At 20.3% G+C, this 15,347-nt stretch overlaps 4 protein-coding genes across 4 annotated transcripts; all 4 read left to right on the top strand. All coding sequences in view use genetic code 6, as the record gives it.

Moving 5' to 3' along the window:
- Positions 1-557: 557 nt before the first annotated feature.
- TTHERM_001225663 (tetratricopeptide repeat protein) lies at positions 558-2,329 on the top strand (the record flags this gene model as incomplete). Its single annotated transcript, XM_012800108.1, has 9 exons — positions 558-670; positions 801-900; positions 1,009-1,072; positions 1,127-1,302; positions 1,359-1,480; positions 1,542-1,651; positions 1,721-1,917; positions 1,977-2,221; positions 2,287-2,329. The coding sequence occupies 9 exons, from the start codon at positions 558-560 to the stop codon at positions 2,327-2,329; spliced, it is 1,170 nt and encodes a 389-aa protein (XP_012655562.1).
- A 615-nt stretch (positions 2,330-2,944) lies between these two features.
- On the top strand, positions 2,945-3,406 carry TTHERM_001225661 (hypothetical protein; the record flags this gene model as incomplete). Its single annotated transcript, XM_012800107.1, has 1 exon — positions 2,945-3,406. One exon carries the CDS (start codon positions 2,945-2,947, stop codon positions 3,404-3,406), a length of 462 nt encoding a protein of 153 aa, XP_012655561.1.
- A 2,808-nt stretch (positions 3,407-6,214) lies between these two features.
- TTHERM_01225660 (tetratricopeptide repeat protein) lies at positions 6,215-10,539 on the top strand (the record flags this gene model as incomplete). Its single annotated transcript, XM_001024442.2, has 7 exons — positions 6,215-6,291; positions 6,351-6,522; positions 6,579-6,700; positions 6,766-6,875; positions 6,944-7,140; positions 7,200-7,444; positions 7,818-10,539. 7 exons carry the CDS (start codon positions 6,215-6,217, stop codon positions 10,537-10,539), a joined length of 3,645 nt encoding a protein of 1,214 aa, XP_001024442.2.
- An 862-nt stretch (positions 10,540-11,401) lies between these two features.
- On the top strand, positions 11,402-14,935 carry TTHERM_001224670 (tetratricopeptide repeat protein; the record flags this gene model as incomplete). Its single annotated transcript, XM_012800106.1, has 9 exons — positions 11,402-11,483; positions 11,536-11,625; positions 11,680-11,855; positions 11,913-12,034; positions 12,096-12,205; positions 12,304-12,500; positions 12,561-12,805; positions 12,965-14,854; positions 14,920-14,935. 9 exons carry the CDS (start codon positions 11,402-11,404, stop codon positions 14,933-14,935), a joined length of 2,928 nt encoding a protein of 975 aa, XP_012655560.1.
- Between the last annotated feature and the right edge of the window lie 412 nt (positions 14,936-15,347).

Raw genomic sequence — 15,347 nt, 5'->3', positions numbered from 1 at the left:
AAAATATTGAATATTGTATTTGAACACTTTTTATACTATATATTTATATATTATATTTAATTTATGAATTTTATTGAATAGTACCTTTACATTCTTTTTCATAAATACTTTAATTTATTTTTTAAATTTTAAATTAAGCATAATCCAGGTATTAAAATATAATGCTATCCAGTTCATCATATTTAAATACCTTGATTAGCAATACATACAATAATCTAATTTTAGAGACTTGATAGCTAAATAATACAATAGATTTATTAATTAACTCTCTAACAATAAAATTGTTTTTTATACGATTTTTCATAAATTATGACATCTATTTAAATATTTTGATGAGAAATATAAATTAATAAAAATGTAATTCATTCACTAATTTTAATTTATTGTTAATTAAATCTAGTTTATTATTTATTTATTTTTTGAGGTAGTATAACAAGCATAATTAAATAAAAAATTAACCAAAAGAAATAGCAAATTAAATTACTGATCTTATTTTATTCATAATTCAGAAAGGAGATTAATTAAAAAGTAGGAATAAAGTTGATTAACAAATATATATGAAATATTTAGTTGTTAGGTTAATATTAACAGTATCTTTGCCTATAATAATTGGAGTTGGAGTTGTTTTAACTATATTTTATAAACTTTTGTGGTAGGCTCTTGATTAATGGTATATTAATAGCTTAATTCTAATAATAAAACACATTTTTAAGTTAATTTTGATAAAACAATAATTATCTATTTATTTACCACTATTTCAACATGAGCATAAGCTTTTTTAAATTTTTAAAACTGTAAAGGTAGGAAGATAGTGGCATATGGATCAATTAAACATAGTAACAAATTCTATACAATTCTATATATTCGCAATAGATTTTGCTAGAGTATAGCTTTAACTAAGTATTATATTATATTTTATCATTGCTATTATTATTATTATTATTTTTATATTGATCATGATTAATTGAATTATTACTGTTATAAAACTTATTTTTACGCCATAAACAGTTAGAATTACATATGGTAGCGATGAAAGGATTATTAAAAAAATATGAATCAGGTTAAATGATTTGTAAAATTTATTATAAATTAGCAAATATATTTGAATTTTACTATTTTTAAAAAGATAAAAGTTAGTCTAGCTATACATATTGCTCTTATAGAGAGTTTATGTTTAATGAATGCCCTAAAAATGTTTATAGCTAAATAAATGAGAGTATATTCTATGTATAACTATATTTTGTGAGATCTGTATTTAAATTTGAACTTCTAACTCCTGAATAATAATATTTTATTAAAATGGTACTTTTGTTTCATAAAAATATTAGTGAACATTATTTTACAATGAAATTATATAGAATGAAGACCTTTCTTTTTATAGTGGAGCAGCATTTTTGGCATCTTAATCAGATGGTTTAATTTAAATTAGCAATATTTATAATTCAGATACAACTTCTCTATAGGTAGTATCTCCATCTGTGTAATCAATAATGAGCATTAAAAATAGTTTAAAAAATAATAATTTTTTATTTAATTATTAGATTGTATAATTACACATAAGCTAGTTATCAAACATGTAATGGAGATTAATTTATTGAACCATACGATGCAAGATGTAGATTTTGGTTCTAATATGCAGAATAATACCCAGGTAAAATTTAATTCCTTGAAAATCTTCTTACTTAATGCTTTAATTTTATAATTATTTTTTAAATATAAGGTATTTTCATTTATTAGCCTTATAATGATGCACTAACTGGAACCTTAGAGCTAAGCCTTTCTTCTTAAGTTTTAAAAGATTCTAAATTTTACTCAGTCCATACAATTAATTTTGTTATGTAAAATTTAGTGTAGATATTTAATGGTTACTTAAGTTAAAATTCGTATTCAGTACTATTTCATGAATTTAATACAACAGTAATATTTTAATCAGAATTTTATTAAATGCCTAACTAAATCTTAATAATAAATATTAGGTTTTATATCACCCATTACTTGTTTTCTACTAAAAAATGACATGGGTTGATGTTGAGTTTCTTAATATAAATTAATTTTGTAGTGATTAATAAGAAATTCTTAATCTTTGCTAGAGTTAAAAAGAATAGCTCTCAAGTTAAGTAAACAAAACAGTTTCATTCATAAAAACAGGAAATTATTCAATAGAAAAATAATATAATTTAGACCAACTTTATTAGTACTGGGATAGATTTGGATAAAAATAGTAAAAATTTTCTATTTTTTTAAATTTTATTGATTTTAAAAGGCTAAAACTATCTTTAAAAAAAGGTTCGTTTATCCCACCTTAAATAATATTTGGTTCCATAAATGAACTTTAAAATTAAGGATCTAAATAAAGACTTTTATCTATATAGATTTGATTTAATTTTTTTTATTAAATTGTATTAATTTGATTATGGAATGAGAAAATTAAATTAGAATTTAATTATTAAAATTTAATTCATAAAATGACAATATATATATCTTATTATTTTTAAAAGAATAAGCATTATTTTTCCCATATAGAGTAAGCTCAGAGGACTTAATAACTAATATCCATACTCATTTGCAATCATAATGATAGCTAGAGTAATGACTGATAATAGCGATTAATTGAAATTATTTAATCTTTTAAACACGAGTATAATAAAAATATATTTGTTAATAGAATTTGCTTTGATTAGCTCTTTGATTATTATTTTTATTACAAATTATGGATTTTTTTTGGTTTATCAGATTTCTCAACCAATTGAATTATTGACTCTGTTTTTAAGAAAGAGTTATTAATAGCAGCAAATGTGTAAAATAAAAGTGAAAAAATATAAATAGAAATCATAGTAGTCATTAAAAAAAAAAAAGCTTAAAAAAACTCTGAAATCTAAAAATATAAATAGCATATTTAAGAAAAATAACAACAAATAAAATCTATTTTAATTATTTATATAAAATGAATACAATGATAATATATAAAACCAAAAATATATCGACCAAAGCAATATTCAATTGGTCAGAGAAGAGAATTCCCCTGAGTAATCATAAAATTATAATTTTTAAAATCAATAGAGCAAATTATTTTAAAATTCTATTGATCAAACAAAAAGCTAAGCTAATATTTTATAAGTAAAATAAAGTAATAGTAAATAAGACTTTCAAATTTAAAAAGATTCATCTTAAATTTCATCAAAAAAGATTCCTTAAAGCAGTGAAAAAATTTATGATAGTTGCTAACAATCAGATTAAAATTAAAAAAATAATGAATCTTTTGAATAAAGTTACTCAATTAATAAGAATAATTGCTCAATAACCACTAGTAATTTTAAAGATAAAAGTTTAAGGACTAATAATTCTGAAGAAGATGAACTTTATAAAAAAAAATAAGAAGATAAAAATACTTTTTTAAAGGAGCTGAAACCACTATTTTTAGAAATGAAGATTATTAAAAACGTTTTTCGGGATCTTGAAAGTCTTATTAACTATTCTATAGATGCTTAGAATCAAAATTCCTAAAATTATACTAAAACTCTCTTTCATTTTAGTATGGCAAAATCTACATTTTAATAACTTAAAAATTAAATAGGATTGGGCAGATGCTATTACAATTTAGGTGTTGTATCTCTTTTAAATTGTGATTATAATTTAGCTGAAGAATATTTTGAATCTGCTATTTTCCTTAGCTTTGAGGCATTCGGAACTGATTATTAAAATTTAATCAACTAAAAAATCATTTAATAAAGTGAGAGAAATACAGAAAATTTAATTTTGATAGTATCAAAAAGAATATTTTCAAAGGCTTACTGTTTGAAATAGTAAGCTTTATAAAATTATTATTAATATGAAGATTTAAATTTTGAAAATAATAATACTAAATTCGGCATATAAAAACAAAGAGATACTTATAAAGCAAAAAATTAATACTTTTCTTGTGCAGAAATATAATTATTGAAATAATCCTTAGAAACATTTTAGATTGTTTTAAATTTTGCTTAAAATAACTAATATAGCTATTCAGAAATATTTTAAATATTCTTATATTAAGAAATGATTGAAATATTAATATTTTTAAATTTTAATAATAATAACAACTATCAAATTAATAAATATATAGAAATAGTTCGTCAAATAATTAGTAATTCAAAGTATCAAAACCCATTAATTGGCGAAGCATGGTAAAAAGCATCTGTTGATCAAAAAAAATGTTACAAGCAAAGTTTTATGAGTGAAAGTAACTTTGATATAAATTAATAAATCATTTAAATTTAAAAAAGCAGATAACTTTTCTTGTTTGCTCTTAATGAATAATTTAAAAATAACCATTTTCAGGCAATTTAGCTATTTACTTAAAGTATAGAAGAAGGGACTCACTACAATCCCATTTAAAGAAAAAAAGTTATTTATCATCTAAGCTAAATTATTAATGCTATTAGTGATATCCCATTTAAGAGAATGTTGGATTAAGATGATGAAAATTATCTTTTTAAAAAATAAAAATCTCCACTAGATTTAATAGTTCTACTTTAACTTGATTATTATAAATAGCATTCAACTGTTGAATTTTGTCTAAAGGCGATATAAGAATCTAATTTACTAAATGGCTAAGATAGAATCTAAATTTTAATTTATGATTCAAATATAGCTACTTTTATGCCATTTACTAACATCAAAAACATTAATCACTGGAATTTAATAATTGCTTCTTTAAAAGACTTAGAAAAAATGTCACTATAAGAATAAACAAAATAAAAATAACAATTATCATGGTAAGAAGCTCTTTCTTAATCTATAAATCTTATTTATGAAATCAATCACTCTGATTTAATCTCTCTAAAATAAAATTATTAACAGAGTAAAAAAAACTAGAAAAAAGATCTTAAAAATTCCAAATTTATACTTGATAATGAAAATTTATTTTAAAAAATATTATTAAATAATCCAAATAAAGTAATTTTACTTTTTTCAAAAGATTAATAAACTGATTAATCAAATAAATTCAATTAATAATTAAAGATATAACTGTAGTAATTAAAATACAATAAACCTATTGTATATCATTTAAAAGAATATCCTTTGATTCAAAGTAACATATCAAATTTCAATTCTGAGAATATCATTTACGAATAATTTTATGATGAAAACTAATTGATATCTAATTTAATCAAATTTAAAAATGAAGAAAATTTAAATGATGAATCAGAGTTTTTAGCTATTCTTAATAATTCTTGAGTATAAATAAATATTTATTATTTTAAATTTTTTGATACAGATTCAATATTCTATTTTTGTAAATAATCTCAAAAAAAAAATAAAATTTAACAATAATTTAAATTTAATGTAAAATCTATTTAAATTGTTTAAATTAGTAAATATAAATTATTAAATAAATAAATAATTTTAATTTAATATATTTATTATATGCAAATTAATTAAGACGCATGCAAGGGAATTATTTTTAAATTTATATTTTTATGTTCATAAAAAATTCCATTATTTTAAAAATATCATACTTATTAAAATATTAATTAATTATTTTTAATCCCCTATTTATTAAATATTAAACCATTGAAAATTTCATATTTTGTTCAAAAAATACAATTACTAAATAGTTGAATATTGATAGATTAGCCAAGAAGTAAAGATATACAAATTAGCCATGAATTAAAGATAGTTCATTAAATATTAAATAGTTTCTTTTACGATAATCTAAGAAAACTAAATAAAAATTTATAACCAAAAGAAGTATCAACTATTTTTGCTTATCTTTTTGATTTTTATTTTATAAAAGTACTAACTAATTAAAAAGTAGGAATAATAAATAACAAACTCTCTACCAAATAAATATGAAATATTTAGTTCTTAGGTTAATTTTAACAGTATCTTTACCTATAATAATTGGAGTTGGGCTTGTTTTAACTATATTTTATAAACTTTTGTGGGAAGCTCTAGATCAATGGTATTTATATAGCCTTGATTCTAATTAATAAAATTCTATTCTTTAAATTGATAATTATTATTACTATTTTACAAATGAATAAGATTTTTACTAATTATAAAGGTAGAATGATAGTGCTATATGGATTAATTTATCATAGCAGAGAATTTTATACAATTCTGTATATTCCTAATAGATTTTATTAGAATATAGCTTTAACTAAGTATTTATTTGTTATAATTTTTATGTTATATCAAGCTAATTAATAATATTTGTAATTTTATCTTTATGATGCTAAAAATAGCTAGAATTACATATGGTAGCAATGAAGGGATTATTAAAAAAATACTAGTCTGGTTAAATGATTTGTATAATTAATTATAAATTTGTGAAATTATTTGCCTTATTATCGTTTTATTAAAGATAGAAATTAGTCTAGCTACACATATTGCTCTTATAGAGAGTTTATGTTTAATGAATGCCCTAAAAATGTTTATAGTTAAATAAATGAGAGCCCATTCTATGTATAACTTTATTTTGTGAGGTCACTATTTAAATTTGAACTTTTAACACCTGAATAACAATATTTTATCAAAATGGTACTTTAGTTTCATAAAAATATTAATGATCTATAATTTATAATGAAATTATATAGAATGAAGACCTTTCTTTTTATAGTGGAGCAGCATTTTTGGCCTCATAATCAGATGGCATAATTTAAATTAGTAATATTTATAATTCAGATACAACTTCTCTATAGGTAGTATCTCCATCTGTGTAATCAATAAATAATGAACATTAAAAATAGTTTAAAAATTTATAATTTTTTATTTGATTATTAGATGGTATAATTACACATAAGCTAGTTATCAAACATGTAACGGAGATTAATTTATTGAACCATACGATGCAAGATGTAGATTTTGGTTTTAATATGCAAAATAATATCCAGGTTGAATTTAATTCCTTGAAAATCTTCTAACTTTATGCTATAATTTTATAATTATTTTTTAAATAAAGGTATCTTCATTTTTTAGCCTTATAATGATGCACTAACAGGAACCTTAGAGCTAAGCCTTTCTTCTTAAGTTTTAAAAGATTCTAAATTTTACTCAGTTCATACAATTAATTTTGTTATGTAAAATTTAGTGTAAATATTTAATGCTTACTTAAGTTAAAATTCGTATTCAGTACTATTTCATGAATTTAATACAACAGTAATATTTTAATCAAAATTTTATTAAATGTCTAACTAAATCTTGAAAATAATTATTAGGTTTTATATCACCCATCGCTTGTTTTCTATTAAAAAATGACATGGGTAGATGTTGAGTATCTCAATATAAATTAATTTTGTAGTGATAAATAAGAGCTACTTGAATATTGCTATAACTAAAAGGAACAGCTCTCAAATTAAATAAACAAAACAGTTCAATTTATAAAAACAGGAAATTATTCGATAGAAAACTAATTTAATTTAGAATAACTTTATCAGTATTGGGAAAGATTTGGACAGAAATAGTAATAAATCTTTCTCTTTTTTTTAAAATTTTTTGATTTTTCTGATCAAAGAAAATTCCATGTTAGCAAAATAAAAAAGACCTTAAATTTTTAGGTTAAAGGGTGGGGGGATGTTAGTATTTTTAAGAGAATGAATGGTTTTTCAAAATACCAAATATAATATTATTAAAAATCTATTATCATTTATTAAGAAATATATTTTATTTTCCCCTCCTAGTATAGTAATTAAATTGCTTTAAAAAGGCATTAATTTAATTTAAATTAAATTTGATATTTAAATTTGCTTATAAAATTTTAGTATAAGAAAAATAAATTGGATTTTTTAAAAATTAATAATTATAAATGAAATTGATACATTATTATTTTAATAAAGAATAAGCATTATTTTTCCTATTTAGTGCAAGTTTAAAGGGCTAAATAACTAATACCCATACTCACATTCAATAATAATGATAGCTCGAGTGATAACTGACGAAAGTGATAATTTGAAGCTATTTAATCTTTTAAACACTAACATAATAAGAATATATTTGATAATTGAATTTGCTCTTATAAGCTCTTTAATACTTTTTTTTATTATTAATTATGGATATTTTTTGGTTTATCAAATTTCTAATCCTATTGAATTGTTAACTTTATTTTTAAGAAAGAGCTATCAGTAGTAATAAACAAGCTAAACTAAAGTGAAAAAAAATAAAAAGAAATCATGGTAATATTTAAAAAAAAAAAAATCTTAGAAAAATCTTAAATCCTAAAATAGCACTAATAATAAAAAAAATAATAGTAGCAGCAGATAAAATTTATTTTAAATATTTATTCAAAATGAATACAGTAATCAAACATAAAACCAAAAATATATAGAATAAAGTAATATTTAATGGTTTAAAGAAGAGAATTCTCATGAATATTCTTAAAATTATAATTTTTCAAATTAACAAAACAAATTAGTTAAATATTCTATCAATCAAATCAAAAGTTAGAACACTATTTTATAATTAAAATAAACTAGTAATTCAAAATAAGACTTTTAAATGTAGAAAGATAATTCTATAAAAAAAATTCCTTAAAGCAGCGAAAAAATATATGATAGTTGTTACCAATCAGATTTAAATTAAAAAAACACTGAATCTTTTGAGCAAAGCTACTCAGTTAATAAGAACAATTGTTCATTAAACACAATTTATTTCAAACAAAAAATTTAAAGGAAAAAAAATTCTAAATTAGAAGATGAGCTTTATTACAAAAAAAAATAAGAACGCAAAAATATTTTTTTATAAGAGCTAAAGCCACTATTTTTAGAAATGAAAATTATAAAAAATGTTTTTAAAGATCTTGAAAGTCTCATTAACTATTCTATAGATGCTTAGAACCAAAACTCCTAAAATTATACTAAAAGTCTTATTCATTTTAGTATGGCAAAATCTACGTTTTAGTAACTTAAAAATTAAACTGGATTAGGTAGATGCTACTACAATTTAGGTATTGTATCTCTTTTAAACTGTGATTACAATTTAGCTGAAGAATATTTTGAATCTGCTATTTTGCTTAGCTTTGAGGCATTAGGAACTGATTATTAAAATATAATTAATTAAAAAATCATTAAATAGAGCGAAGAGAATACCGAAAATACAATTTTGATTATATCAAAAAGAATATTCTCAAAAGCTTATTGTTTGAAATAGTAAGCTTTATAAAATTATTATAAATATGAAAATTTAAATATTGAAAATAATAATAATAAATTCTGCATAAAAAAACGAAGAGATATTTTATAAGCAGTGCAATAAAACTTTTCTCGTGAATAAATTTAGTTATTAAGATAATCCTTAGAAACATTTTAGATTGTTTTAAATTTTGTTGAAAATAATTAATATAGTTATTCAGAGATATTTTAAATATTTTTATATTAAGAAATAATAGAAGTATTAATATTTTTAAATTTCAACGATAACAATAATTATAAAATTAATAAATACATAAAAGCAGTTCATTTGATTTTAAGTAACTCAAAATAATTAAATTAAACCATTGGTGAAGTATAGTAAAAAGCTTCTATTGATCAAAAAAAATGCTTTAAATAAAGCATAATGAATGAAATTAACTTAGATATAAATAAATAAATCATTTAAAATTAAAAAAGCAGATAACTTTTCTTATTTGGTCTTAATGAGTAATTTAATAATAACTATCTTCAATCAATTTAGTTATTTACTTAAAGTATAGAAGAAGGGACTCACTACAATCCCATTTTAAGAAAAAAAGCTACTTTTCATTTAAGCTAACTTTTTAATGTAGTTAGTGAGATTCCTTTTAAAGATATTTTAGATTATGATGATTAAACCTATCTTTTTAAATAATAAAAATCTTCTCTTGATTTAATAGTTCTACTTTAACTTGATTATTATAAATAACATTCAACTGTTGAATTTTGTCTAAAGACAATTTAAGAATCTAATCTATTAAATGGCTATGATAGAATCTAAATTTTAATCTATGATTCGAATGTAACTACTTTTATGCCATTTACTCACATCAAAAACAATAATCACTGGAGTTTAATAATTGGCTCTTTAAAAGCTTTAGAAAGAATAGCACTTTACGATGAAATATCATAAAAATAGCAATTGACATGGTAAGAAGCTCTTTTTTAATCTATAAATCTTATTTATGAAATCAATCAATCTGATTTAATTTCTCTCAAATAAAATTTCTAATTAGATTAAACAAATTAGAAAAATCATATTAAAAACTCCAAATTTATTCTTAATAATCAAAATATTTTTAAAAGAATATTAATAAATAATTCGAATAAAGTAATTTTACTTTTCTCAAAAGATTAACAAACAGATTAATCAAATAAATTTAATTATTAATTAAAATTATAGTAAAAGTAAATCAAATACAACAAACCTATTATATACCATTTAAAAGAGTATCCTTTGATACAAAGTAACATATCTAATTTCAATTCTTAAGACATAATTTATGAATCATTTTATGATGAAAACTAACTGATATCTAATTTAATAAAATTTAAAAATGAAGAAAATTTAAATGATGAATCAGAGTTTTTAGCTATTCTTAATAATACTTGAGTATATTTTGTATTTTAAATTTTTAAAATAAGTTGATATCTAATTATAAAATAAAACTTGATATAAATTTATTTATTAATATTTAATCTATTCAATAATTTATATAATTTAAAATTTTAAATGCTATAAAAAGGTTACTTTATCTCTAATATAATTTGATTGTAAATTAGATATAATTGAATTAAAAATATTTTAATAAATAAAAAATACTTTAGAAAATTCAATTCAAAGTATAATAAAATATTAATTATTGTTAAACCTCAAATATATTATTAAAAATTAATTCTTTGTATCAAAAACTTCTTACCAAAAAATTTCCAAATATTATTACATATATACACCATAATTGTTTTTTTGGTGGAGGGATTACATTATGTCATACTTTCATTTATTTGAACAAGAAAAAAATACATCCTATTATTTTTTTAACAGTGCTAACTAGTAATTTAAGTAAATCAATCAAATCAATAATGAACAATATTCATATTAATTTAAAGCAAAAAGTTAAGCTGCAATTAATTACTTTTAATCGTTTAGATTTTTTTAATAATTAATTAATTAATAATTAAATGAATAAAAAGTAGATATAAAAATCTTATTTGATTTATAAATATGAAATAGTTAATTCTTAGAATAATTGTTACAGTATCGTTACCAATAATACTAGGAGTTGCATTTGTTTCAATCATTTTTTACAAACTTATGTGGCAAGCTCTTGATTAATGGTAATGTTAGCACAAATACTTAAATTAACGAAGCTTTAGCTATAAATACATCTATCAAAATAGTTTATTTATAATGATTTTTCATTTTTGTAAATCATTAATAAAATACAAATTTTAAGGGAGACAGATAGCATTACATGGATGAATAAAAATTAGTAACAAATTCTCTTTAATTCTGTATATTCGTAGTAGGTTTTATTAGAGTATAGCTTCAATCAAGTAATTTTTTTATATTTCATTTAAAGTAGAACAAAATATATATTATGATAAGTTTTGATGATTTTTTTGGAATAAAAGTTGGAATTACATTCAGTAGTCATGAAAGCATTAATAAATAAATATCTATCTGGTTAAATTATATGTATATTTAAGTATTCTTCAAGTTACCTTTTCATTATTTAACATTTTAAAAAAGATAATCATAATACTACCTATTCATTTTGCTCTTTTAGAGAGTTTCTACATGATTAATGTCCAGATAATGTTTATGACTAGATTGACTAAAGTATTTTTTATGCATAACTATACTTTGTGAGAGAAGTGTTTAATTATAATCTTCTTACACCTGAATAACAATTTTTCATTAAAATGGTACTATAAAAAAATAATTTTATTTTTAAACTATTTATTATATTATATTATTATTAGACTGCAGATTTATCTTTTTACAGTGGATCTGCTTATTTAGCAGCATAAACTAATGGCTTAATCTAAATAACTGATTTTCATAATTCAGATTAAACTTCTATAAAGACAGAATCTCCTTCAGTGTAAAAATTAAATAAATATTTTTAAAATAAATAAATAAATAATTTTTAATCTTACTGTTAGCCTATATAATTACACGCTTTCTTAATACTATGATTGTCTAGGAACATAATTTATAGAGCCATATGATCCAAGATGTAGATTTTGGTATTAATATGCAAAAAATAATGAAGGTAGAAAAAATTATTAAAATAAGCTAATTAAAACAATATTATATTTATCAATAAGTAAACTAAAAGATTAAGCCATTTTAATTTTTAATATAAATAAGGTATATTTATTTATGAACCATATAATGACTCGCTATCAGGAACTTTATAGATGAATCTAGCACAAAAAATTCTTAAAGATTCAAAATTTTATTCAGTTATAAGTATAATTTTTATAATGTAAAATTTAATGCAACTTTACGGTGCATAAATTAGTAGAAATTCCTATTCAGTACTATTTCATGAATTTGATATTTCAGTATTTTTATTTTATTTTAAGTTTCATTCTAAAATAAATAATCTCTTTACTAAATAATAGGTTTTTTATCATCCTTTACATATTTTCAATGTGCCTATGACTTGGGTAGACGTAGAATTTTTTAACATAAAATAATTTTGCAACGATAGTTAAGAAACTATGACATTTTGCTTATCCTAAAAGCAGTTACTATTGAATTAAATTAATTAAACTATTGCATTTATTAAAACTGGTGAATACTCTATTGAAAATAAAGTTAATTTGGATTAGCTTTTCTAACGGTGGGAGAGATTTGGATAAAAAGAGTAAAAATAAATAGAAAATTTATTCCTTAAATATTAAAAAATATTATTTTTTTTTAAATTAATTTTTAGTTTTTCCTTCCTTTCTTTTTATTTTATTTTAGAATTTGAAAATTAAAAAAAATTAAACTAAAATTATTTAATAACATATTAAATTAATAGAATAAGTGTGATTTTTCCAATATAAAGCAAGCTTAAAGGATATAATAACCAAAAGCCATACTCTTTTGCAATTTTATTGATTGCAAAAGTTATAACAGATCAGACTGATTAATTGAAATTATTTAACCTTTTAGATGCAAAAGTTTTTAGAGTTTATTTGATAGTTGGTTTTATTATTCTGAGTATAATCATACTACTATTTATAATTAATTATGGAGTTTTTTTGGTGTATTAAATTTAAAAGCCTATCAAGCTCCTAATTTTATTTTTAAAGAAGAGCTATTAAGAATAATTAACACATCAGAAATTAAGTAAAATAAATAAAACAGAATCAAAAATAGAATAGAATAAATAAAAGAAAATCTAATAAAATAAAAAGAGTAGCATATTTTAAAAAATTAATAACAAAAAAACTTTAAATTAAAAGCCTTTATTAAACAATAATAATAATAATAATAATTTAATATTTACTTATAAAAATATAAATTATATTTAAGATTAATTTTACAAGTAGGATAATCCACCTTTGCTACTTTAAAATTAACCATCTTTTAATTTTTAAACGAAAGAATTATCATTTCAATAATTTAAAGGATTTGATAAATGTGATGATACCTAAAAATCTGATATTCAATTTACTAAAAATAATTCTTAGTCCCCAAAAATTCCCACAAGTTTTGAAATAACATGTCTCAATATTAAATAATAATAATCAAATTAGGTTTAATCTATTTCCTTTGGATAAAATCATCTTAACAAAGAAAATTTACAAGTCATCAGCACGCCTAAAATAACAACAGAAAAAAGCACTTTTTCTATCCAAAATGATGAGTTTATTAAATTAAAAGAAGAAAATAAAAATCAAATTCTGTAAGGTTTAACGCCTTTGTTTTTGGAAATGAAAATTATTAAATAAACTTTTCAAGATCTTGAAAGTCTTATCAACTATTCGATAGATGCTTAAAACTATAATTCAGAGGATTTTACAAAATCTCTTTTTCATTTTAGTAAGGCAAAGTCTACATTTTAGTAATTAAAAAACTAAATTGGATTGTGTAGATGCTATTATAACTTAGGTCTTGCATCTCTTCTAAATAATAATTACTAATTAGGATAAGAATATTTTGAATCTGCAATTTAGCTGAGCTTTGAGACAATCGGGATCAATTATTAAGATCTTACAAACTTTAAAATTTTCAATAAATCTTAAAATAATTATGTAAAACAACTTTAAATATTAACAAAGAAAATATTTTCAAAAGCATACTGCCTGAAATAGTAAGCTTTGTCATTTTACTACAATGATTAAAATGAAAATTTTGTATCATTTAGTTTGCTTAATAGAAATTTTTTTAAACATAATCATGACATATAAAGAATATAGTAAAGAAACAGCTCTAATGTAATAGTTTAATTAATAAATTAATCTTTAAACACATTTGGAATCGTTTTGAGATTTGTTGAAAATAATTAATCGAGTTTTTCAGATATCTGCAAAATACATTTGTACTAAGAAATGATTGAGATATACATATTTTTAAGATAAAATAATAATAAAATTTTTTACAAGTTAATTGAAAAAGTAAATCAAATAATGAATAATTAAAAATATTAAGATAATATAATGAGCGAACCAAGCTATATTTCATATGTAAATACTTATAAATAAATTATTGAAATCCAAAAAAGTAGATAGCTATTTTTGTTAGGGCTAATTGAATAAAGTAAAAATAATAATATTGAAGCATTTGAGTTATTTACTTAAAGCATAGAGGAAGGTAGTCATTATAGTCCTAATTTAAGAAAAAAGCTCAAATATCACTTGAGATAAATTATTAATGATATAAATGACATACCTTTCAAAAATATGGTATTTGAAGCACAAAAATCGTTTTTTTAAAATAAAAAAACACCAATAGATTTAACTATTGTTACTTAATTGGATTACTGCAAAGAGAACTATACAATTGAAAGCATTCTTTAAAATATTTAAAAAACCAACTTATTTGAAGAATAAGATAGGATTTAGATCCTAATTTATCATTCAGAAATTGACATTTTTATATCATATACAGTGATCTAATGCAGCTAGGATTGGAATGTCATTATAGATTCTTTAAAAGATATTGAAAGAATAATCATTAATGATAAAATGAAGACCTAGCTTAGTTGGTAAGAAGCCCTATTTTAATCATTATAATTTATAAATGATTTAAGACCAGATGATTTAGTATCTTTGAAATAATATTTTGACTAAAATCAAAGAGCAATTTAAAATAATATTAATGAAAGGAGTCACCAAAATTTTTTAACAAATGAAATTAAAAAAGTAATTTTACTTTTTTCAAATAAATAAGAAAATGATCATGCTAAACTAAGTCAG

This window comes from Tetrahymena thermophila (genome assembly GCF_000189635.1).
Source record: "Tetrahymena thermophila SB210 genomic scaffold scf_8254383, whole genome shotgun sequence".
NCBI classification, from domain to species: Eukaryota; Ciliophora; class Oligohymenophorea; order Hymenostomatida; family Tetrahymenidae; genus Tetrahymena; species Tetrahymena thermophila.
This window is presented reverse-complemented; position numbering and strand designations above follow the sequence as displayed.